Here is a 26535-nt window from a genome sequence, read left to right as displayed (position 1 = left end):
CTTGGGGGACAGGTAAGCTCCGATGCGTCTTACAATCAATCCAGGGCTTGCATGCTGCGTACTGTCCAGCGTTTCGATGTTTTCAATCTATTCCGATAGCCGTGATATCGGCCCACATACCTAAACTGCCACTCAAGTCTCTCTCACTTTCTTACTCTCAAGATTCACAGTTCCACACTATATGTTTCCTTCCTTCCTTCCTTCCTTCCTTCCTTCCTTCCTTCCTTCCTTCCTTCCTTCCTTCCTTCCTTCCTTCCTTCCTTCCTTCCTTCCTTCCCTCCTTCCTTTTCTCTTTCCTTCTTTCTGTCTTTCTTTCTACACTTCTCATTTTAGCCGGTTCGCATGTATACATGTCACCACGATGACGTTGAGTTCCTCTGTGAATTGCTCCCTATACCCCTTCCCCCCCCCCCGCCTGTAGCCTTCCATCCGCCCTTCTACCCTCATCTTTCTCCCTAGATAGGGAAGCGCTGGCCAGCAACAAAATCCCCAAATCACGTCGTTTCCCTAAAGCTCCCCCCGACTTCCGCCAGACGGCTCCCAGCTCCCTATAACACACGGCGCCTGCGCGCACCGAGACAAGACGCCAGGTCTCTCCCCAGGAAAGGTGCTTCTCCAGAAATCACGGCTCACCCGCCCTCCACTACAGCGCACGCTACAGACCACGGAGAAGAAATTAGCGCGGTGGGAAAATTATCCTAATTAACGAAGGAGCTGGAAAATAAGGGAAGGGGGGGGGGGGGGGCGGCTTTGCTGCCGAGCACCCGCACCACGCTCAGGCCAAGAAGTTGTGCCGCACCGCAGGGCAAGAGGATAGCGGAGAAGCCCATGCACGCTCGCTCTCTCTCTCACTCCATACCGTTTTCTAAATGAAATTGCTCGGCTGCCCGTTTCCCTTTAGACTCGATAACCGCCGCCTTACGCCGAAAGCAGGGAGCGAGCACTTAGACCAGGCGCCGTAATGCAATTTAGAGAAAAGGCGAGATCAGCTGAAAGAAAATCTCTCGCCGAAAGCGATCTCGTTCTCCTCATCTTCCTTTAATTTTCTAATGAGCGCGTTTTCACGCCCCTGAGGCATACGTGAGAGATTCCGCAGCGAACAGCTCCGGATTGAATGCGACAAACGCCTGGGCTTCTTTAACGAGTACTGAAATCTCGGTACTGGTACACACAAGCGTTTCTTCATTTCGTTCCTCATCGCGAACTGGTATCGAACCGCGAACCTCGCGGCCAGAACAATAACGAAAGTGGTTTGTTCATTGCATGCTTATGCTGCGTAGCTGCCAGCGATGCTGACGGGGTGTCGTTGCGATACGTATCGTTAGGTTTAGTTTGTGAGTTTGCTTTGCGCTGGACCCCAATAAACAGAAAGAAACAAATGAAAAGTAAAAAGAAAGAAATTCCGGGACCGCACCAATTCGCGGCGATGGCGAAGTTTACGCTACATTTGGTAAGTCGAGATAGTAGTTAGCATAAAAGTGACGCCAGCCGCTGTTCTATTTTTGAGGTTCTCTCCGACGTAAATTGCATTCAATGCCCTCTTCGCAGTACTACGTAACAAAACAGCCGAGGTTCAATCTGGACACTCCTTATGTTCTAGAGAACGAAGATATGACTGATTGCGGTGCAAGAGAGTTTGCTTTTGCCTTTTAAAATTACCTCACTTGAGCAAGCCACTTGCGTTGAAAGCGATTTATGATTCTAGCGTTGTGTCAGCGAGACAAGCGCATGCTTTATTTTCCAGGAACACACGTTTGCTAATCATTCCAAAATGGATAATCGATAGTTGCACCATTGCAAGAGCTAGTGCATTGCGAAGCCATTTGGATGTGTAAAGAAGCATGTTCCCTCATGACGCGAAAGCCCGTTATATATTCCCTGTTCTCCCTAGCCTTATGGTAATCTATAGAAGAAAAAAAAATACCGGAAAATACGAACTTCTATATATACAAACATTTTCAATTTTATTTTTTTTTCGCGACACTTTTAACCTATTGAATGCATATGAAAAGCACGGTTACGTCACAGACATATTACAATGCACGCATGCGCACACAAAAGTTGACCTCAATAACTGTATTGTGTCGGGCGCGTCGCATTCGACATTTACTTTGAAAACAGAAAGTTTGCAGATAAAAACATCACCCCGACCACTCTGCCTTCACCGAAGCCCACCTCTCAGAAAAAAAAGCACAAAAGCAGAAAAATCTACGCAGTGCCACAAAGCAGCACTACAACATAACTGCCGGAACTACAGGAATGCACATTGTTATGCCTTTGCTGGATAACGCGTGTCAGTGACCGGCTCGAATGCCCGATACACCGTGGTATAACCCTGCGTTCCACGATGTTGAAAAGCAACACCAAGGATCGTCCGCTCTGATTCATCACTGACCTCTTCTATAGTGAAGTGTTTGCGAGTGGCTTGTGCGGCCCGAACCTTTGAGTGCTTCCGCGTGCGAGTCAATTGGAATGCGTTCCGGTCATGATTCCAGCCCGCAGCAGAGGTCTTCCTGGTCTTACAAAGCGGTTGAACTCAATAAGGTTTTCGGACGGTCTTTGCCCTGCTCACGACATTCTGATAACATTGCAGCTTTCAGTCCCATAGCTGGACGTCAACATACATCAAATAAACGAAGCGAACGAAATAAATGTACGTAAACTGTGTAAACACCAACACAGTGCTGTTGTTTGCATGACGTTGGTGCTCATTTGATGTTTTTATGTTGGTGTTTGCGCCAACATCAAATCATTAACTCAGTAACAGCTATTACGAAAGGTTCCTTTATAAAGTACTTTTTTGTTTCAGCGTAAACAACCCATCGTTTGCAAAAATATAAACTGCTCAAGTACTGAAAAGGGTGCTCCGCCCCAAGGCGCACGTGGTCCGACGCGAAACTGAGTAGCGCGCTACCGCCGAGAGATGGCGCCACCGTACCAGCTGGGCGAATCGATGCCGTTTCACAAGGTAGTTCGAGCGCTCCTCGAGCGCGGCGTCTGCAGTCTGCACCGAACTGACTACGCTCTCCAGCTCACTTTTTACCACGGAAGGTATAAACTCGGGTCCACACCTGTCATTTTTCGCACGTCAGTGCGTTCACGAAGCTATTGTGTTCCCCCAATAAACCTTCCAAGCCGGAAACGCGTTGTAAAGGCAGACAGGTGTGGACGCCCGAGGACTGTCGAACCATGCGCACACATTCCAGTGTACTCTTACCAGATAAATAAAAAAGAAATGAAATAAAACATCGTTCTCAGAATCACCGCAATTACAGCTCCACTGACTATGCGTCTAAGGGTGACGTATAGGCATAGGCTACCAATTATAGCCGCAGAGCGGAAAGCTTCGCTGATTTTGGATAAAGCCTGTCGGGAGAACGGTTACGGTATGCGGTTGCCGAGCACGCAAGACATTGGTACAAAATCTGAGGAAGACAGAACGGGTTCACTAAAAAGCGCGGAAAAATGCACCCCAGTTCCTATTACGGAACGTGTAGCGGGACAGCATGAAGGTTAAAAATAAAATCTAGCATTTATTACAGAACCAAGTAAGCATATCTACAGGGTACCGGTTGGATTGAATCGCGAAATTTGAGCAGTTTACTTTTCAAGCTCAGTTGCCTAAAGACGCACAAAAGGCCGAGAAGAGATAATGGTGCATAAATATTTTGCAGACGCGCCCACAGATGAGTTTAGCGCGAACGATTAAAGACCTGCCAGGAGATTATCTCGAGGGTAACCCACTAATAAGGCAAAGGCTTCCGGAATGCAGTCAAGCATGTGCTCGGGGCGTCACATTTTCGCGTATAGTTTACCCCTTCACCAAGACCTCACAGCACGCGAGGATAGCCACCCCCCCCCCCCCCCCCCCCTCTTCCTCTCTTTGGAAAAGGAAGAACATTTTCTGCAACGCTACACTGTACGTGTAACCTGGGGCTCCATTTTAACGCGGCTGCGATAGAAAGGTGTTCACTCCGCTGGCGATGGACAACAGCCTCACGAAGACATCTAATAAATCCCAGCGCCCATCTTCAGGGTGGTCAGCTTGGGTGTGTGTGGGGAAGCGAGCGGGGTATCTATAAAGTCTAGGAAGCTTGACAATGTGGTTTCCCCCTGTCCTTATCTCCTCCGTTCCTCTAACTTCTTTAGGGACCACGGGTCAGCGACGCCGGACACACCGTCGCACCCGGCGAGACGAAGGCGCAATCAGCGCGGCCAATCTCTTTCGGGCTACTCGCTGTCACCGGACGTCGACGCAAGACAGGGAAGAAGAACCGCCTATTTTGTCGCCGGCTGCCAATCTCGAGTTTAATTGCGCGTACGCAGGCGCGTTCGTCCCCACATCAGCGCCCTCTGTTTCTGATCACGAACACCCTCTATGCCTCGTGTCGGTAAAACCGCTCAACGTTGTAGAAGCTACCACTGGTGTAACTATACTAATCGCAAGCCGAATTGGATGGAGCTCTTCACACGCAAGCACCGTCCGCGATTGGCGCGGCGACCAATCGCGGTTTCCCCGCGATATGCCGCGACAGCCGATCATAAAATGTTTTAGCGTGCGAGTTCATTGCAATCTCCGCGCACTACGAATGGCTTGAGGGTTTCTCTATAGGTGTCGAGTCCTCGACACACTGCACGCATTTTCGTTCAGACGGGGTGCAGAAAGGGGTGGGGAATCCATGTATCTTTCGCAGGCTCTCGGCGATCCGGGAAGGTTGACGCAGCGGAACGCTTGTGCCCACGAGGCGAAAGACAGGGAGGTTGCCCTTCACCCATCGGAGAGCCTTAAACAATAGTCCCCCCCCCCCCCCCCTCTTCAAGACGAAGTGCTGAACTTTCTATCGCAGCAGCACGATCGGGACCGCCCCGAGGGTGTTTTTTTGCGGATAGTGGGTTATACGTACGTTCCTAGCTCCCCGTATTTACCGTCCGCGTCGCTTATCGGTCCTGGTTTTCCGCGACAGTCGGCTACGTTCGCCGTCATCTGTAGCCTCGGGGTTGGAGCTCAAGTGGAAGGTAAGGGGGGGGGGGGGGGTTCGCGGACGAGTGGGGGCGCTTGTAACGGTTCTCCCCGTGCATCTCGAGGAACTCTGCACTCTTCGCACAACGCCTCGTTTATTTGTTCGTTGTTATTTCTTGCGGCATGCACCTGCGTGGCGTGACGTCATCCGTACTCTTCCTTCAAGTTGTGTGTTGGCTGCAACCTCGCGCACCTGGCCATCTGTCGAACTCCTTGGGTAGTGGCGGAGGAGAACACCTCTCAAGTTCAGCTGCCCCCTGCGTTTTCTTTTGTTTGTTTGCGCAAAACCATGAGTGATACTTTCTGAGCGGCTCTTTTTTTTATTCTTGCATTCCTTAATAGCCGTCTTGATAGGCACATTCTGCACTGAGGTAGACAGGAAAGCAAAGCGCAGGATATGCCGTGACGCAGACAACTATTATAAGATGTGTAACCAAGCCGCCGCGGTGGCTCAGTGGTTATGGTGCTCGGCTGCTGACCCGAAAGACGCGGGTTCGATCCCGGCCGCAGCGGTTGAATTTCTTTGGAGGAGAAATTCTAGAAGCCCGTGTACTGTGCGATGTCAGTGCACGTTGAAGAACCCCAGGTGGTCGAAATTTCCGGAGCCCTCCACTACGGCGTCTCTCATAGCCTTAGTCGCTTTGGGACGGTAAACCCCATAAACCGAACCGAACCGATGTGTAACCAGTTCGGAGAGACTGGTTTACCGCGGGCCTTTACTGTGAACGAGACATGCGTTTTAGATAGCACTGTACTAGTTAGTCTCGCCAGTCCCTGATTCATTGTGCGACTGGGAAGATAATAAGAGCCGACGTCAAAGCTCTCCTTTTTGTTCACGGTGCTGAGAAAATATATGGAGGAAAACAAAAAGAAAAGGACGGGCCGAATTGTTAGACCACTCACTGTCTCACGACACTTCACGCTACGCGGACAGGCAAAAAGTTCGACCGACGCCGAAGTTTACTTTAACGACACATTTTAATGCATGGCCATCGGCCGATTTGCCTAAACACGTTCACTGCGCCGTGAGTCACCGGTGGGTCACGTGGTTTATTCCTTCTGTGCGGCACGAATACTGAGCGGCTCAGATTTTTCGAAGAGCCTGCGAAAAACACACATGCCAGATTGCTACTGCCATCTGTCGTCGGTTCCACTAAGTTGCATTCATCGGAGGCTCACTGGTGAGGCACGCCTCAACCCTGGAAAATCTAAGGCTGGCCCACAGGTGGGCTACGATGCACAGTAATTAGGACCTCAACAATCGTTGCCGCAGTGAACGCGTTCATAGACTCCATTGATTCACGCATTCTACCGCAACTTGCTAAGCGGCGCAGTCTTTGGCGCGCACCTTTGCTCTAACGAAGTCAAGCTCACGGCCACGTGCTCACGGCACGCTGATCGTTTGCTGACGGACGCCATTTTGGTGCCCAAAACGTCGCCGGGTCCTGTACGCCATTTTGGTGCCCAAAACATCGCCGGGCCCTGTACAGAGGAGGAAGTTCGAGGAACCGGGACTCACCGAAAGTTGGAGAACCACTTCACGAGCTGCGCGGTGTTGTTCTTGTTGAAGTTGATGTCCGGGAAGTACATCTTGAGAATAGCTGAGCTTGGGTAGCGCACGTAGAAGAACATGAGCTTGGCCTTGCGAAGGTGCATGGGCGTGAGCGTGCTGGTGTAACCACCCCCACCTCCACCGCCTCCGCCACCTCCGCCGCCGCCGCCCAGCGACTTGAAGCCGGGCGAGTCCGATGCGACCGAGGAGTTGTCGCCGCGGCTACCCGTGTGGTTGGCTCCCTGGCTGCCCGGACCGCCTGGGAGGCCCGCCGACGCTGGACCGTGCGACGAGGGACCGCCGCCCCCGTTGAAATACCTGCAATCCAATGGTTTGGTTTGGTTTATTGGGGTTTAACTTCCTAAAGCAACTCGGGCTATGAGAGACGTCGTAGTGAAGGGCTCCGGAAATTTCGAGCACCTGGGGTTCTTTAACGTGCACTGACATCGCACAGTACGCGGACCTCTAGAATTTCGCCTGCATCGAAATTCGGCCCCAGCGGCCGGCATCGAACACGCGTCCTTCGGGTCAGCATCCGAGCGCCGTAACCACTGAGCCACCGCGGCGGGGCGATCCAATCCAATTCAATCCAATCCAAATTCATCAGCATTGGTGCATATGCGTCAACTGAAGAAGTAATCATACGCAACAACTCTGGACAAAAGCATTTTTGAACGGTAAAGAGTTTACGAACGCATTTTTTTTCTCATATATTGTAAGATTTCACTATAGCAATCAATATACCCGCAAATATCCAGTCGACAGGCCTGCAATTTTTTTTTCTGGCTATTAACCTTTTTGCTATCGTCGAAAGCGTTCGCCATTGGTATTACATGGCAGTCTGTAACTGTTCGATGCGAGCGATGGAAAAGCTTTAAAAGAAAGATCTTGCTACAGATCGGAAGAATGGATGGACCTTCAGTATTTCCAAACAATACCTTACAATTTTCCAATCTTCATAATTTTTTGTTCGATTGTTGAAAATGTATGCCTAATTACAGAACTTAATTGCCCTCCAATTCAAATTTTCATTCCGTCAGTTTATCTCCACGTGGTATATAGACTGGGGGGTTAAGAGAGCAACTTTATTTTGGCCTGGATAGTAGAGTAAAACTTATTCCTAGGCTATAATTTCTTCGAATAAAGTTAGCGCGACTCAGGACAAGCACAAGAAAGGAACAGCCTGCAATAGGAAAACGAGACATTGACCACAAAGTGTGGGGGTGCTGGGTCCGGGCGGTTACATTAGTCTAGTTTATTTACCGTAACCAGTTGTGTTAGCAGGTAGAGATTCATTTTTCACATATACAGGTGACTCACTCGATGACACCCATGCTTCCGCCTGTGTTTTGAGCTATGCATGCCGCAACAGCAAAAGGCGAGCCAACAGCCAACGTTTCAAGTACACACTGTCAGGAAGCGGCGGCGCAGAAGGACTTTAGGAAGCTGAAATATGACATTTCCTTTACCGGTAAAATTCAGTGTGCTATATTATACACGACGAAAAGTCGCAACAAAGCGTGTCAATAGCGATTTATCTCTGATATAGCCTTGAGCGACGCGTAACAGGCAAGCTTAGTAACATGAATGTAGTTAGGAACATGGAAAAGCCACTTTGGTGACTGTATAGAAGAAACGCAAGCCGAGAAAAAAAATTGAACGAAACATCGCGAATTTATTTTGCAAGCTACACGATGGTCCACCTTTTATGGCCGCGGTGTTATCTGCAGCTGGAATATACAGTTACACTGTGCTTAACGTGGTAATGATCATTACTCATACCTTGCGTAACTAACGCACCCAGCACAGTGTTAAAACGGGCTTTTCCAATGTATTTACCGCTTCCCACGGCAGGTGGCGGCACTAGACGATTAAGGGCGGCACATAAAGCTTCGCACACATTATTGAAACTTATTTTCTAGGAAGATAATACGCGGTTCATTGTTCGTTCGAATCCCGGAGCAATGTTTCACGCGAGTAAGCTATATTTTAGTTACAGTTAATGGAGATTTTCGTTTGATTTTGAGACGAAAGCTCATAATGACAAACTGTAGGCCGAGCAAAATCAAAAGGTTAGTGCCACCTGTACCGGGAGTACAATCTGTAGATATGTTATTTTCCAGATAAAAAAAAATAGATAGAGACGAGATACACCTACACATGCTTCATTATGAACACCGCCTTTTCTTACGGACTACGCGTTAAATGAAGTTTGTACTGAGGATGAGTTGTAATCACGAGGGGAACTATTGAACGTGCAATATATGCCGGACAGAATGGACTGGAAGCTGTTTTATCAAGGAAATGCGAATAGTCGTGATAAAAAGAGAGGCTGTTTGACGATAGCGCATTGAGAACAACGACATGATGGAGGCTGCATGGAAGCCCGTCATTGTATAGTTACTGAACGCAAAAGCCTGCGGTGCCACCGGATGCAAGGATGCAATCTATATATATACATATATATATATATATATATATATATATATATATATATATATATATATATATATATATATATATATATATATATATATATATATATATCGACGAAGGAGAACTGACAGGGTCAGTATGGTCGCGTAGTCTGAACGTATCTTTGAAAAATGGTTCGTTGGCGCTAATCACTGAGCTCATGCCAACTTGTACACATGCCACCCATTTTGATTCTCTAAAAGAAAGCATTCGTATACACTTCGCTATAAGAATACATTAAGCTATGCTTTTTACGGACGGATAAAGGAACACATGCAGCACTGAATTTCTTCTTATTCGAACGTGCTTTATACCAATTGGCCCCGCAACGCGTTTCGTTAAAGACAAATGCGTTCACGCAAGAAAAAAAAAAGACTTGCAAGTTTTTAATAAAATGCCACTGATAACCTATTCCCCCTCGCGTTCAATTTCACACATATTCTATTTAAGTGGAAGATAGACGGCAGCGCGAACTACAGACGCGCTGTAATTTCAGCGCGGAACGCAAATCTGCTGTAAAAATGAGGGTATTTAGACTACCACAACTTGCAGCTGAGTTCCAAATGCTCTTGTCGACGGGATACAACCATAGTATGACATCGAAGGCGGGGGAACGGAACTTGTGTACGTCTCGTGAAGAAACAGCGTAGTAATGCCAATAGCGCTTACAACATCACCAGAACAAACTTCACCACTTGACAGGATAACCCTCAGCATAGTACAGAAGGGCGTTGCAACTGGCATTAACTTAGTTTTCCTCTTCTCAGGTTATTGTCTATTTGAAAAGCGTCGATAGCGATTATAGAACCACACTAAGCCAATCAAAATATGTGATGTGTTCATGTACGCTCTGGCACAGACACAGAAAGAAGATGAGTTAAATATTCAGGGTTTGGCATGTGCGCTGGTACTCATATGATATACAGTAGACCGATCACAGCCAGTTCCTGATGACATAGCAATCTCCATTGCCAGTGGGTTTAGGAGGTGTGCGTCATTCATTTTATTGTTAACAAAACGAGGATACCTTTCAATTTCATCGTAATGAAAAGCGAGAGAGTATCCAGTGTAATCTACATTAAAACTTACACATTAAATGAATCAATCCTAATGCTAGCATAAACTGTAAAATAGACGCAGGTTTCCACTTTAATTTCTATAAAGGGACTACTAGCTTTCGCGTTCACTTTTTACACCTGAGAAGTGTACAGCTATACTTACTCTACCATTTATAACGCCGGCTAGCATGAACGAACTCAACGGGATTGCGCCAAAGCTCATCAAAAGATACACTGCTTCTTCTCACGATCAGGTTAGTTACCCAATATCTGTGCGATTTACAGGTGGCTAAGATCACAGTTTAGTCACGAAGAGAGCAATTTGTCGAATAACGTTTGGCTTGCTCGCGCTCTTAGTGATTCCACGCTAATGTCATCTGCGCAACTTCGTATACCAACTATCTCAGCAACGAGCCCTTCCAAGTTAATTTTGTACTACGAAGTGCTTGTTTGGTTCTCTGTGCTGTTTGCATTCATCGCGCTAGTGCTCTTTGCGTAACTGGTTTGGTTTAGTTTATGGGGTTTAACGTCCCAAAGCGACTGAGGCTATGAGAGACGCCGTAGTGGAGGGCTCCGGAAATTTCGACCACCTGGGGTTCATTGACGTGCACTGACATCGCACAGCCTCTAGAATTTCTCCTCCAAAGAAATTCGACCGCCGTGGCCGGGATCGAACCCGCGTCTTTCGGGTCAGCAGCCGAGCACCATAACCACTGAGCCACCGCGGCGGCATCTTTGCGTAACTGTTCTATGCCAAGCGAGGAGCTGTTAAAGGAACATCGCCATTATACAAGCCGATTTTCGTTCGATGACCGCTCATTTAAATAACAGACATGTTACGTAAACCTCTATGAGTACCCTATGAGTGCAGGGAGTAATTCTGAAACATTGCGCCGCATGCAAGAAGATGGGTTAGAACGAGGCGACACTCACTTGAGGAATGACATCATGGCCATGCTGGAGTCGTACTCCTGGCTGTTATCCGAGTCATTGTCCTGGGGCGGTGGCGGGGCACGGGGCGCTGCCAGCGACGGGTACCGGTGTGGCGGGGCCTCCGCTGGCGAGTGCGCCGCGGCGGCCAGCATGAGGGGCAGCGGGGCGCCCTGCTCCTCGTAGAGCCGCGGCTGGTCCACGTGGAAGAAGACGTCTGCCGCGTGGTGCAGGCTCGGGTTGGGAATGGCCACCGACGTGGGCAGAGACACAGGGACCAGAGGCGGAGGCGGGTAGCCGGCGCCGCCGCCGCCCGGCGACTCCTTGGAGGGGCTGCCGGGCTCGCGGCCCACGAGCCGCGTGTCCGTGACCTTGTGCCTCTTCTTCTTGGTCGGCACCACCAGGGACATGGCCTCGGTCTGCTCCGGCAGCACGGGCTCCGAGAACGGCGGCGTGTGCCGGCTCTTGAGCGGCGTCGAGGCGCTCGGGTAGAAGGGCCGCTCGCTGCTGCCGGGGGAGCCCCGGTGGCCGTTCATGCGGTTCCGGTCCAGCACCTTGGTCCGCGGGGACTTGCGGTCCAGCATCTGCGTCAGCATGCTGCGCTGGTCGTCGCGGCAGGGCGGCGCCCCGTCCAGTCTCCGCGCCACCGTCGTCGGCGCGGGAGGGTGTGAGGCGGCGGCAGCCGCTGCTGCCGCCGCGGCTAGCACTTCGGAGGGCTGCCGCGCGAACCGCCACACCACGCTGTCGATGAGCCGCGGAATGACGCAACTTATCTCGGACTTGATGGCGTTCACGAGTCGCTCCATGTCCTGCGGATACACCACGGCGGGAGGGGGTCTCACTATGCACGTCTGGCGAGGCGCCTCGGGGTGACGCGAGTGCCGGAACTCGTCCGGAGGCGTCTGCGGAGGACTCGCCGACGGGTTCACGTCTCCGCGCACAACGGGAGGTTTGATGTCTCGTAGCGGCGAAGAACGCGGCGCGTCCGTCGACAGCTCGGACGGGGGCGTCGTCAGTTCGCGGCAGTCGTCGTCGTTGTTGTTGAGCTGGCCGCCGGCGGTGGCCGAGTCGTCGGAGGCGGCCCCGTCTTCGTCCTCACTGTGCATCTCGTCGTAGCGCCGCTGCATGGTGGCCACCTCGGTCTTGAGCCGCAGCAGGTCCTGGCGGAAGGAGTCCCGGTCGACGCGGCCCCTGAGCCGCAGCTCGTCGTCGGCCGACAGCGCCTGCTGGGGCTGGTACAGCTTGCGCTTCTTGCACCCGTTGACCGCGGGCGCGGGGGCGCTGACCGGGGCGTCGCTGCCCCCACGGCGCATGTTGGACACGATGTTCTCCACTCGCGCCCTCTTTGCATCCGTCTCATCGTCCGAGGCGCGCGCGCTGCCGTCGGCCGCGGCGGCCATCTCCTCGTCGTCGTCTTCGTCCTGCGCGGAGGCGTCGGCGCCGTCTTCGTCGTCTTCCTCCTCGTCTCCGCGGCGACCCTGCAGGATGTCGCGGAGGAGGTGCGCACCGCGCTCTCCCGCCTCCAGCTGCTCGTCGCCACTCATGAAGCCATTGCGTAGCGGCGGCGGCGATCGCAGGTCGAGCGACGACGACGTTCCGTTCGACGAAGGGGGGGCCACGGCGGCGGCTCGCGGTTCTCCGGCGTCGACGCGCGGCAGCCGCGACGACGTCGTCCTCTTGGCCTTCGCGCGTGCGGCGAAACTGAGTTGGCCCTCGCCGGCCGAGTCTTCCTCCGATGACATCACGCCAAGACGAAGGCTTCCGATTGGCCGCGCCGGCGTTGGAGAGGGGAGGAAGAGGAGGGCCGCCGCCTCAGGAGCTGCTGCAGCAGCCGCACGGCATTCGTGTCACACTTGGGCGAACCTGCGCCGAGGGAAGAAGGGCGAGGGTGAGGGGACAGCTGGCGACGCCAAGGAACGCCACAAAGAACGCCGCCGCCGCTGCTGCTGCTGCCGCCGGGAGAGCGCGGCGGCGCTACGCCACAATGGGCCCGGCTGCGGCAGATGGGACGGCCCGCGCGCGCGCGCGAGCCGCTCTCTCTCTTTTTTTTTTATTTCCCGTTGCTCTCTATGTTCTTATTTCGCTACCGTTCTTTTTTTTTCGGTAAGGGGGAAAACCCCTCGTTTCGTGAAAGAGGGGTTCCTTAGTCTGGGGGAGAAGGAAGCCACCGACGCCGCCGAGGACCCCCCGAACGCTCGGGCGCGTGCGAGACACGTGGAGAGTGCGTCCCCGTTAGAACTACTCCCCTTTCTTACTCACCTAACCCCCCCCCCCCCCCCCCCCAACCACGCTCCCCTCCACCGCCTCTTCCCCGCTTCGCGACGACACGGAGGACGCATTTGTAGTAAGACAGCGCGCACCGCCACGCTCCCACTCTCCCCGACTGCGATGCTCTACGACTACTAATAATGGCTGCGACGAGACGAAGGGACGAAGCCGCTATACGTTCTTCTCTCCCTTTCCTGCATCTCGACCACGACACCGTGCCATTCGGATTCGGGAAAACAGCTCGGGGGAAAGGGGCACGCGAGCAGTGTGCAGTACGCAACGAAACCCCTCGCGACGACTGTGGTGGTTGCTTGTGTGCGTGAGTTCGCGCGCCGGCGTCAGGCAGGGGAAAGAGCCACAGTCCCCAGCGTCGAGCTGGTTTCTTTCATCTCTTGTTCTTTCTCTCGTTCGCAGCAGCGACAACATCGACCTCGACGCGAACTTCCCGGAATCGCCGGGGCGACGTCGCCCTTGCGCCGCGAACGCCGATCCCTGGCGGCAGCGAACGGTTTCTCTCACTGCACGTACTACTGCGAAAAAAACTCGGCACACGCTCCACCGTAGCCCTCTCTCTTCCAGTGAAGGCAGGAGGCAAACATCCTGCCCGTGTATACCGGCGCGCAGTGCGGATCCGCGCGCGGAGGCCCGGGACCCATTGTCATCCCGGTTGCCGCAACACATACTCGGAGTTTCGCGGGCGTCCTTGGTAGCGGCGGAGTCCTTGCTCGCGGTTCGGCGCCGCCAGGAATAAACGGGGGGGTCGTCGCCGCGATCCTCTCGTGCGCAACGCCGGCGGCGGAAAAAAACAAAGTGGCCGGAAAGCGTTTTCACGGCCCCCGCTATTGCGGAACGCGCTATGCGCACTCAGTTCGGCCGGTATGATCATCCTGAGTGCGGTCTGGCGGGAAATTTCAGCCTGAAACCTGCAACACACTGCTTGACTGTGAGTGACGTCAAGCCGAAAGGACACCTCTTGACAAGAAGACCAGATTGGGTTAAATTAGCAAGGCCCGGCTCACGTTCTCTCACGCCGAATAACCGAACAGTAGGTGATTGGCTGGCTAGAGTGTTCCTTAGCGGCATTCTTAAGAAAACGTTCGCGATTGGCTTTCGCGAGCGAAGGTTCTTTGCTGACTTTCGCAAGAAAACATTCGTGATTGGTTGGCGTGCGAGAGCATTCGTTAGCGGCATTTACAAGAAAACCGCCGCAATTAGCACTGGCAAGAGAGCGGTCGTGACTATCTGCAGCGCAAAGATTTGTGACTGGCTGGCGAGAGAGAACGTTCATGATTGGATGGCGTTTCAGAACGTGAAAGACGCTTTGAGATGGGAGCTGGGAGCTACATTTTTACACGGACCCTTTCACGGAACGCACTTACGTAAGCATTAGATTTCCAGAAACCGCACTCTGTCTGTGAGACTGGAAAACGCCCAAATCAAACACAACAGCTTGAGCTGAACAGAAATCTTCTACGGAATGCTTTGGTGCCACTTGTGGTCGTAACGGCCCCTTTAGTTGAAACAAAGCAGCAACAAGCAAACTTTATGCAAAAACTGTTCGCCCCTCCGCTCCCGACAGGGTTAAAAATACGACGCAACATTGCAAAGCACACCAAACCGCACAGTTTGCAGTAAGCTATGCACTTAAACGGGTATTATCCAATCCAACGCTGGCCACATGTGAGTCCTTTTTTTTTCGGCCGTTTTTCTAACCCGCACACCGTGCTTCAAGCACAGTGGAAGCTGCTTAATGGCAACGCCGCCACGTCTGCGTGTATATATGCTGAACAGCTGCAATTTTGTTAGCCTGGTCTCACGTCATGCGTGCTACAAGCCGCAAGGCGTTGTTGTACGCGTATACAGAGTTCAATGCACGCATCCACGCAAGAGGCGCTGAGGGAACTCGGGAAACCGAACAACATAAAAACGCCGCAGCGGCGTTGTTATACAACCGACGCTAAGCTCTCGACCAACGTTCTATAACGACTGACTCGTCCGCCGATCGTTGTTAAATGGAGTTTCATGCGACAGGGATGTGAGTTTGGCGTTCCAATTTTGGAAGTGTGTATAAATACACGAGGAGGGCTAACCGGATATGATGCCATTCACAGAGCGCTCTCTATAGGCGGTTGGCATTTGCACATCTGTGCTCTCACCTATCACCCTCTCCTTTCCACCTTTTGCACTTCGCGTATTCCACTGTGCTGTGACAGAGTTGAGATGTCCGGTGCAAAGCGAGGTAGCTACGTTAACGACGGCTTCTTCTCTTCTATTTAATAATAATAATAATAATATCTTTATTTGTGTCGTACTACTACTACTACTACTACTACTACCACTGCTACTATTCTTCTTCTATTACTACTACTACTACTATATTACTGCTACCACTATTCTTCTACTACTACTACTATTATACTACTACTACTACCACCACCACTACTACTGCTGCAATTACTGCTACTACTACCACCACTATCACTACTGCTACTACTACTACCATTGCTACTACTATACAACAACTACTACTATACTACTACTACGGCTACCACCACCACTACGACCGCTAGTACTACCTGCAGTACTATTACTGGTACTGCTACTACCAGTGCAGCAAGTGAGAGAAACAAATGCTCTGCCAAAAGTACGCGATGGCGTTTCTTGATTGAAACTTTTTCGAACCTCTGCATATGAAAATGCTGACAACGCAGAAATGAAAGGCAGGGACTCCAAACGCAGCCGGTTGTGCCAAGAGACGCATGCAGGTGAATATACGTACAGTGAGGTGTCACGCGTGACAGTCCACTAAGTGGTTGCTTAGCGATGTGTGTTCTCCAAAAGCTGTGAAAGAATGTGACAGTTGTAAAAAAAGCGAAAAGAGATGAAGAGAAAGGTTTGTACCGGATGCGCATACAAAAATAGGGATAGCAATTCATTTTCATGTCGCAGATGAAACAAGTTTATATACCAGAACTTCATCCTTAGGGATGTAATGCGGAGGCGAGGGGAGCATGACACGCGCTAATTTTCTTTCTTTTTATTTTATTTTCTTCTCGGACGTTTGTGCTAACTCGTCTCCGTGACATTGGCCGAAGTTTTGTCGCTGTCACGCTCTCGGTATCTTCACGAACGAAGCGTTTTAACTGCCTCGCCACAACTGCCACAGTAATTTTCGATCCTTTGTGAACCAACTCAGCCTTCCGCCCAATCCTTCGAGTTTTGATTATTTTTATTTTCTTTTCACCGCCACGTTCAGGTCTCCCCGAGTGTCGACGGCTGACCAGCCTTTCCGGAGCCTCTCCAAAGCACCTCTTCCAAAACCACTCGCCCCCTCTTTTCTGCATTCGCAACTATGGAGCAGTCAATTCGCACTTTATATATGTGTTTCTATCTTCCCGTCTCCCGAGCCGAGCACAAAACCACTGTCGGGCCTCCTTACCTCCCGCCCTACCCTTTCCACAAAGTCTCAACTCCCGCCTCCCTTCCCTACGGCTGCCGCGCGAAAAAAAGACCGCGGGCAGGCCGGCTCGAAAAGCAAGCGCAAAAAAAAGAAAGAAAAAAGAAACGCGTATGAAAAATCGCTCGCTCTGAACTACTTTTCTAGTCTTTGTTTATTTTTGGTTTGGTGTCCGAGCTGGGGGGTGAGCGCACAAGGTGTATGGGCGGCGGAAAAAGGCGCCAACTCAGGCGCGCGCACCGGTTTCCGTTCGTTTCTTTCGGGTATGGGTCGCGCGCAGTGCGGTAACACACTCCTTATTTCACGCAGTACCGAAAAGAGCAGAAAAAAAAAGGTAACAGAAATAAGAACGTATATATTGTGGTGGCAGTAGAGAAAGGTAAGGACGGGGTCGCGGACGCGATTCCCCGAAGAAGAAAAGATGGCTTACGTGGCAGTCGTCGCCGCGGTCCCGTTTCTGAATTGTCAAGACGTCTATACGCGCATGGCCTCACAAAAAAGTTTTAGACAGTCTATTGAGTGTCTATATACTTCTGTCTATAGACTGTCTATAGACAAAAGTCTATAGGCAATACAAATGCCATAGACAATCTGTAGACAATCTATAGTTTTATGACCATACATTTTTAGTTGACTTTTGTCTATAGACAGTCCATAGACGATGAATAGACAAAAAACAATATCTATAGGAAGTCAATAGAGTCAATATGAAGTCTATAGACTGTCTATAGACCATGCACACGCGCGCGCACACGCACGCACACACACACACACACACACATACACACACACACGGTGCGGTGGTGGATTATACGAATCAAGCTATTCGGATTCAGGGCCCCACCGTCTGACACGCGTTGCGTATTGTTATCCCGTCCGCGTTGCTTCTAAACGTTGTATAGTTTTAATTCGGTTCGTTTTGTATTACCTTAGTGGAAACGGAGTAGATAAAAACAAGAAAAAATCCACACGCAGGCGAAACGTTCAGTGCCGCTGCTTAAGAAATGCATTCCAACAAATTGTCCACAAAATCAACCGCATAGTATTGTGGCTGTCTTCTTCTTCGTCTGTTATGTCTGCGTCATCTTCAACTTGTTCCGAGCTAACCTGTTTTGGGCAACGCTGTGTTGAATCATCATTATGCTTGAGCCAAGGATGGATAGCTTTTGGTTCGATCCCACTGGAACGCCTGCGCGCTGATTTTGCCTACAAGCAGCCTTTAGAGCTGTCGTTGTAAAAGCCTCAAAGAGCGAGCTTTAATTGGAAGGGAATTATAGATGTTCGGTTCAACTGTTCTGTATAATTTACAGTAAATGACTTGGCGCAGAGTGAATGAACAAAATACCGTAGCTATAGACATACATGACGGAAGGCAATCAATAGTCACCGAAACAAAGGAGCATAGTTTTTTTTTTATTGCGAAAGCAATACTACTCCCAAGAACGGCCTTTCGCGTAGCGGCGGCCACTTGGCACGTTTGACATTTAGAATGGCCCCTGATGTCTTACCATGCCTAGTGACGTCACAGCGTGACGTCATACCGGGAGCGAGAGACGGGCTACCAACTCGGCTCGTCGGGTAACGGCGGCCGCTTGGTACGGCGCGCCGCGCTCTTCCCACTAGAGGCGCTGCATATGCAGTATAAAACACCTGCTTTCGCAACCTACCAGGCTTAACCAAAGCTAAGCCCCCGCCAATTTTTCTTAAATTTGTGGTGCTCATCAATGGGAGAAAAATAGGGCAATTATTTTAACGATAATTGATTAGAGAGCAGAGGAAAAGAACAACCAACTGCCGCCGGTGGAATCCGAACCCCCGACCTCCGAATTTCGCGTCCGGTGCTCATCAAACTCAGCTACGGCGACGGCTGTCCAATCTTCTGCTTTCGAGGGTGTTTATGTTTAGTGTAACTGAACCGTGAGAGTGGTTACCAGCGCCACCCCATTTAAAGGAAGTTCACCAATCTACTTAGACCCTGTGTTTTTCCGATGACGCGTCGTCTGCAATAATGGCAACCACGATGACAATAAACTGAGTTCATCCTAAAGCTTATTGCTCACAAGCTTCAGCAGCCCTGTGTTATTCGCATAAAGTCCAAATAATTCGTTAAAAGTGGACCCCAACGGCTGACAGATCACAAATTCGAAGTACGCTGCTAAACACGAACATGCGTATGGGGAGTGAAAAGGGTGTAAGCTGTTCTTTAACTCCCTTTTAAAGGGTGTGGCTGGAGGACAACTTTACACCCTTAAAAAGGGTGTAAGCTGTTCTTTAACTCCCTTTTAAAGGGTGTGCGCTGGAGGACAACTTTACACCCTTAAAAAGGGTGTAAGCTGTTCTTTAACTCCCTTTTAAAGGGTGTGGCTGGAGGACAACTTTACACCCTTAAAAAGGGTGTAAGCTGTTCTTTAACTCCCTTTTAAAGGGTGTGGCTGGAGGACAACTTTACACCCTTAAAAAGGGTGTAAGCTGTTCTTTAACTCCCTTTTAAAGGGTGTGCGCTGGAGGACAACTTTACACCCGTTTTACTCCTTTCTCTCTAGAATTCGGCTAGCTGCGTGGTAATCGCGACCATCTGAGACAGCAAGAAATATGCGGGACGAAATATTTTGTTGTTCTACAGTGGATTAAAAAGAAAAAAGAATTCGCGCACACAAAGGTGGCGATTGCAGACCCTACTCTCAGGGAACAATGCCGTCCATGGCGCTTCGTAAAGACTCACAAAAAAAAAGCAAAAGCAATCCGCCTCAACGCCTGGAGTATAGGTATATGCGGACGCATGAGGCGAATTTCACGGAATAGGTTCAGCGCGATGTCATGGCGGAAATCAGACATTGCTAACGGGTCTCTCAATCTCCACGTGATTCAGAACAAAGCGCATGGGATAGATACGTTGCTGGCGCGTTCACCATGATACAAACGCTCGCTTATCAAATTTCTCAGAAGGTGTGCAGCTCTTGCACGAAGATAATCGGATACTCTCGTCGAGTCATCGCGCCAGGGCTTTGCTCCACTGTTTCCGGGTATGTATAGAGAACATAAACGAGCCCAAAACGGCCTCTCATCCCTGCAGGTTTCCTGATCTCATCACGATTCTCTGGCGACCCCTGCAACATCTTCTTTATACTAGGAATGATTTTACTACCCGAACCTGGGCCACCGGACATCTGGTGTCCGCATTACATGCCTAACCCGAACCCATTTCTTGCACCCGTGGCGCAAATGAAATTCATCTATCCTTTACGAGACCAACTCTCCAGCGACCAATTCAGTTTTATGTTGAGTATAACCTATCAAAATCCGTGCCCGTCCGACCATTATCAAAATGGTTGACTGTCCACAGACTTCTTATAGACCCTGTTACCTTCGTGTAGATATTTCCTTTCGTCTATTCATAGTCTATCAACTGTGTAAAGACAAAAGTCAACTGTAGGTCGATGGCCATAAATCTATAGATTGTCTATAGACTGTCTATAGTATTTGCATTGCTTATCGATTAGTCTATAGCATTTGTATATAGAAAGTCTATAGATTTATAGACAGCCTATAGATTGTCTAAAAAAAATTGTAAGGGTACGTCCACCCGCCGTGGTGGCTCAGTGGTTAAGGCGCTCATCTACTGAGCCGGAGTTCCCGGGTTCGAACCCGGCCACGGCGGCCACGTTTCGATCGAGGCGAAACGCAAAAGACTCCCGTATGCTTCCCGATGTCAGCGCACTCAAAGATCCCCAGGTGGTTGGAATTATTCCGGAGCCCTCCACTACTGCACCCCTTCCTCCCTTTCTTCTTTCTCTCTTTCTTCTTTCGCTCCCACCTTTGTCCCTTCCCTTACAGCGGGTTGAGGTGTCCACCGGGCAGTGAGACAGTTACTGCGCCATTTCTTCCCGGGTGGTCGAAATTTCCGGAGCCCTTCACTACGGCGTCCCTCATAGCCTGAGTTGCTTCGGGACGTTAAACACCAATAAAAGCAAACCAAACCATTCCTCAAAAACACCAATTTTTCTCCGTCACTCCGATGGAACGTGGCGTCTCTCCCTCTCTCTGGCCTCGCATGCGAAACCCGAGGCTATAGGCACTGGTGGGCAGAGACGCGGAAAGGTTGGACCGCCGCGGCACACAGGAGGACGGTGAAACAACGCCGCAGCGCTGGGAGGAAGTCCGGCCGAAGGAACACTTCCGGCCCCCAGCGCGAGCGCGACCTTTCCACCGCACGCGTTTTAGCGCGCTGATCCCTCCTACGGCGTGCTTCCCTTCCTCGTTGTTCTGTTCGTTATTTGTTCATTTTTTTGTGTGTGGAATGGAAGCGCTGCACCGATTGTTCGACGGCACTTCCTGACCTGTCCGTTGTTGGTCGGCGGGTGCGAGAGCCTTGCCGCGCCTTCCGCGTGTGACACGCCATGGGCGGCTTTCCTTCTGTCTTCTTTTTCCTTTTTTTGTGGCATCGTCGTCCAAATACTCGAGAACAGCGCGTAGTAGTTCCGCCACCGCTGCTGAGTGGCCACGGCGTTAGGCTGCTGAGCACGAATTAAGACCCTGTCTTGGCCGCGGCGGCCGCATTTCGAAGGGAGACGAAATCGTTAATGGCCGAGTGCATTGATATACCGAAGTGCACGGTAAAGAACCGCCTCAGATGGTCGAAAACAGTCCGGAGCCCTCCACTACTGTCTCAGGCTGGCAGTATTGCTCTCCCTCGTAAAAAAATCAATCAATCAATCAATCAATCAATCAATCAATCAATCAATCAACATAACGTACTATACCATACAGTAACACAAAATACCGTACCGTACCGAACCGTACCACACCACACTACCTTACCGTACCTAACCTTACCTGACCTCACCGTACCACACCACACTACCTCACCGTACCGAATCGTACCACACCACACTACCTTACCGTACCTAACCTTACCTTACCGTACCGAACCGTACCACACCACACTACCGTACCTAACCTTTCCTTACCGTACCGAACCATACCACACCACACTACCTCACCGTACCACACCACACTACCTTACCGTACCTAACCTTACCTGACCTCACCGTACCACACCACACTACCTCACCGTACCGAACCGTACCACACCACACTACCTTACCGTACCTAACCTTTCCTTACCGTACCGAACCGTACTACACCACACTACCTTACCGTACCCTTACCTTACCGAACCGTACCACACCACACTACCTTACCGTACCTAACCTTACCTCTTTACCTTACCGTACCGTACCGTACCTAATGCAACCACCACGAAAGCTTTCCTTGTCAAACCGACGCTGAAAATTCTGCTGATTATGCCTAGCGGGTTGTTCTGCCGTGTACGGCAAGGCTTCGGTGCACCCTCGCGCCGCCATTGCAGTCGGCGGTGGAAGGGGTGAGGGGTGCTCCCCCTCCGCCCCTCGAAGTGCGCCGCAGGAAAGCGGCGTCGAAAAACAAAAGATGGCGCTCGGAGGGCGGAAAAGGTGGGAGAAGCAAATCGGTCCGCCAAGTGAAACCGCCCGACCAGCAAGAGGTTGGTGGGCGCAGGGAGGAGGGGAAGAGACGGATGCGCATTGTTCTACGGTGCCGATAAAGCCTCCTCCCTCGCCGCAGGCGCGATGGCCTTTTTGCTCTCTCTCTTTTTTTATTATTTTTTTTCTTTTTCCCCGCTTCTTCGTTTTACCGCGCAGCTGGCTGGCTGCGGCGTGCGCGACGCCGCGGCAGCCACCACGATGACTTCGGCGCGACGTCAACCCGAAGCCGAGCTTTTTTTTTTAATTTTTTTTTTTACATTCTAAGTCGGCATCCTCGGCGTAGTCTGTACACCTGCCTATTAATCTAGACAGTCAGTCGCACAGTGAGATATGGGCTCGGACTCAGAAAACCAAGCCTCGGATATAGTTTGTTATATCAATATTTGAAACGGACGGGGTGTAGCAAAAAAGGGCGGCATGTTAACCTTACGTAAACCAGCTACCTCCCCACCTAACCCCTCAGGAACCAAAAATAAGTTGTGTTCCACTGCATCTCAATTTCTTTTCAATCTCACTCCTCCCAAACCTCCTGTCCCCCACTCCCAACTCCAATCTCCGTCGTACAGGTGACAGTACCGTCATGACCGTAAAAAAAAAAACAACAACATATTAATGCGCCTTTCGTGCGCTGTATCAAAAAAAAAAAATGAGAGGGCTTGTTCGAATATGTATATGCGAGAGTAAATAAGTGATCAAATGTTGCGGCGCTCACATTCGGTATCGGGGGTTCGTCAAGGGAACCTGGGCATGTTATCCTTGCCACAACACTGAGCACCGCACTCAACCCTTCAACACGTTTTGAAAGAAAGCCTGAGATGACGAAGTGAACGGGACGTTGCGCTTTGAGCCAAAACCAGCTAAAACGGGTGCAACTATGTGTCTTAGCAGTGGAGACGAATGGTTAGTCCGAGCAGATACTAACTGTTTACGATGATCCCTTTGCTATTGCGTTAAGGATAATGATTAGTCTTTTAGGGGAGTAATTGTCGGTGAAACACGGTTAAGTCCACTATAGTAGTAGCCCGAAGGCCAAGTTTTTAGTCCTTTCTAGCTTTAACAGTAAGGGGGGGGGGGGGGGGGTCGTTTTGTTTTAAAAAACGGAAAAGATTTGACAAGTCTACCGGGTATAGATCTAAGGCCAACGCCGTGACGTGCGTTCCAGTTCTCGAGAACACGTGCGCTCTGAGCCCAAGTGCAAGAGAGAGGAGGAAGAAGACAAAAAAAGCTAAAACAAAGGAGCAGGAGAGCAAATTGTTGCCAACCGCTTTTGCCGTGCCTGGGAGGCCCTCCGTCAACGTCAAAGCTTCACCGCAGACGCTATTTCACAAGAGCGCCGCGCACGCTGCTTGTCTTGTCTCTCCGTACAACACACAGACGTCGTCCGGCGGCAGGCAGGCAGGCGGGGGCGCAGATCATTCCATACGCGAGTGCTCAATTTGCCAAGAGCTCGCAAGCTCTCGGGGCCGGCGCAGACCGCAATCAATCTCGGCTCATTTACTACGGGGCGCATCAAATGTCGACCGGACAGGTCGCTATGCAGACCTCGCCGGTGGCCAGCAGCAGGAGAGAGATAAGTCGTCGTCGCAGAGCCATTTTCCAGTAATGGAGTCCACATGCCCCCCCCCCCCCCCCCATCCGCCTTTGTCGGCGAGACAGAGAGCACAGGTGTCTCCATCGTAAAGGCGCATGACGCCGCTGACTCGGCTCGACCGGATGGCGCGCACTTGGCATGTGTCAAAGACGCTCCGTGCGGAATCGAGACCAACACTGCAGGAAAAGCAGAGACAAATCGAGAGCGTCGGGGCCGCGCAGCCGGCGCTGCGTGTGTTTCGCGAAACCCAAAGTGTGCGTACGCGAGCCGGTGTAGTGTACAGGCGCGCGGTAAGGAAGTTAAACGGAGCATTCGCCTCCCATGGTAGAAATTAAGGGCCACGGTGTGTTCACTTACAAACTCCATCGGCGCTACTGCCTTACACGAACGCACCGTTGCCTTCCAATTTCCACTACATATAGGCTATGTGTGAATCACGGTTAGAATTGTCTCGGCGCGCTAGTTTGCTTCTGTCAGTTCCCAATGTGTTCCTCTTCACAGCGTACCTCACCATGTACCTCTCGCGCTGTTCCTCTCACAATGCACCTCACCGTGTATTTCAGTGTGCTCACAATGCACCACACTATGTATTTCACTGCACCCCACAATGCAACTCATTCCGTAGCTCGCAGTGTCTCTCACAGTATATACCTCACGTGCCTCATAGTAGTGTACGTTACAATTCACCTCACTGTATGTTTCACAGTGTACCCCACAATACACCCCCGTGTGTTTCAGTGTACTCCACAATTAACCTCGCCCTGCACCTTACTGCGTATATTACAATTCCTTCCTACGATGCACCTCATCGTGTACCTCACAATGCACCTTAGTAATGTCACCTCACCCTCAACCTTACTGTGTATTTTGCAATTCCACCCTACAGTGTACCTCACAATGCACCTTAGTAATGCCACCTCACCCTGAACCTTACTGCGGTGTACTTTACAGTTCACTTCGCTGTGTACCTCACAGTGTACCCTGTAATGCAATAATGTCATACAATGCATTTAATTCACCCAGTAGCTCCCAATATACCTCGCCCCACAACTCAGTGTAGCTCAAAGAAGTCGGCCAAACAATTAAGTGTAACAAGGCATCATAAAGCACGATAGCCTAATCCTCTCGTGTGCCATAAAACCAGGTAAATACATAAAACACTCCGAGATCGCTCTCATCATCAGTAAATAAGCGACATCGCTAGTTCTAGCGTTCAATCAGCTCTTCAGTTCGAAGCGAGACATTCTACAACGCGCACTTCCGACCAGCTTCGAGTGAACACTCGCAGCAGAGCCCGTTGTCTCGCCACTTGCTCTTTGTACTGCAGGCATTGCGAACTCGCTCACAGCAGGAGAGGAGGAGGCCAACTCCAAATCTTTCCAAGAGAAAGACTAGTGTCGCCTGCTGCGTCCACGACCACGCAGCAGATCGCGACCGACGCGACAGGCAAGGGAGAGGCTCGGGGTGCGTAATTGCACTTGCCGGGACGTCGGACGACGGCTGACTGTGATTGGAAAATTCTTTTGCCCGTTCGTTTCAGACATTCAGCGACGCTAGTAAAAACAAGAACGCGGGGTCCCCCTGAGCGCTCCAAGCTAGTGACATTTAATTCCAGAAACTGCAAGGGGTATCTCTCTTCTACACCTGCAGCATTAAAGCTTGGCGCGCGCTCCTCCGCCACGCAGGGAGTGACTGCTCCGTGCGATGATGGGGAGGCTGATGCACTTTGTTGAGTACTAAAGGGTTCTATCATAAGTACGGTCGCTGGAGCATAATAGAGGTATATATTGCCACGTATCATTGTAGTGTCTGTTCGTTCGCGCTCAAGGCCGCAGGAAAGGGGTGTTATCATTTTTGTTTGTGACGCGAGAAGCGACCGGACTAATCTCGATTGATCACAGCCATGAAGAGCTGCATCTACGTTTTTCTAGATCACTGTAGATGATATTGACCTGTTATCTAGAAGTTTCCTTGCTGGCTTTAAATTGAGCGATGCCGCGAGCGGCGGGCATTCGTAGTTTGACGACTGACGAGCACGTCTGTTGCTTACGCCGTCACCGAGCGATTCAGTTCTTTTGCGGGCGCAAGTCAGCCCAAATAAAGAGCTTCGTTTCCAAGATCGGTTGGTGTCTTCCTGACTGCTGGACTGCCGTAACTACAACGTGACAATATCGTGGCAATGCATCATGGTCACGTCATGGCTCATCATGGCAGAAGTAACACAGTGCTTACGTCCTCTGCACGTGTCATGCATGCGTGAGAAAGAATACTTAAAGCGGAGTTCATGTATTGTCACATGACTTTTAATGTCAGCTAAATGCTTAAGGAGGATGTGGAAGAAATAATCTGGCAAGATAATCTGCTCGAGGGTTCATTTGTGAATGAGTTGGGGCTAAGTTCGAATTAAGTCCCCTCTCTCCCACGCGTACACACGCACGCACAAACGCACGCACGCACAAACGCACGCACACGCGCACGCACACGCACACGCACACGCACCCCCCACACACACGCACGCACGCACACGCAAAAATCCCCTGCCGCGAAATGCTGTGAATGTATGTACTGCCTACACATACGCGGCTGTAGATAAACACTATTTGGAGCATTTGCGAAGTATACGCAGTTCCGCACTGACACTCACCCAGAGAAAAATCATAGA

General features: G+C 50.8%; 1 protein-coding gene across 3 annotated transcripts in view; it reads right to left on the bottom strand.

The window, feature by feature from the left end:
• Positions 1-26535, bottom strand: part of pros (homeobox protein prospero) — a 229242-nt gene that overhangs the window by 35961 nt on the left and 166746 nt on the right. For all 3 annotated transcript variants that reach the window (XM_089558072.1, XM_089558070.1, XM_089558069.1), the window contains 2 exons: positions 11039-12898; positions 6540-6890 (listed from right to left, as the gene is read on the bottom strand). In XM_089558072.1, the coding sequence (XP_089414198.1) occupies positions 6540-6890; positions 11039-12777 (2090 nt within the window). In that variant the 5' untranslated portion in view covers positions 12778-12898. The remainder of the gene's footprint in view (positions 1-6539; positions 6891-11038; positions 12899-26535) is intronic.

The sequence above is a fragment of the Amblyomma mixtum genome, chromosome 8, assembly GCF_055824585.1.
Source record: "Amblyomma mixtum isolate Tamu chromosome 8, ASM5582458v1, whole genome shotgun sequence".
Taxonomy (NCBI): domain Eukaryota; kingdom Metazoa; phylum Arthropoda; class Arachnida; order Ixodida; family Ixodidae; genus Amblyomma; species Amblyomma mixtum.
The sequence above is the reverse complement of the archived record's forward strand: the minus strand, read 5'-3'. Positions and strand labels throughout refer to the sequence as shown.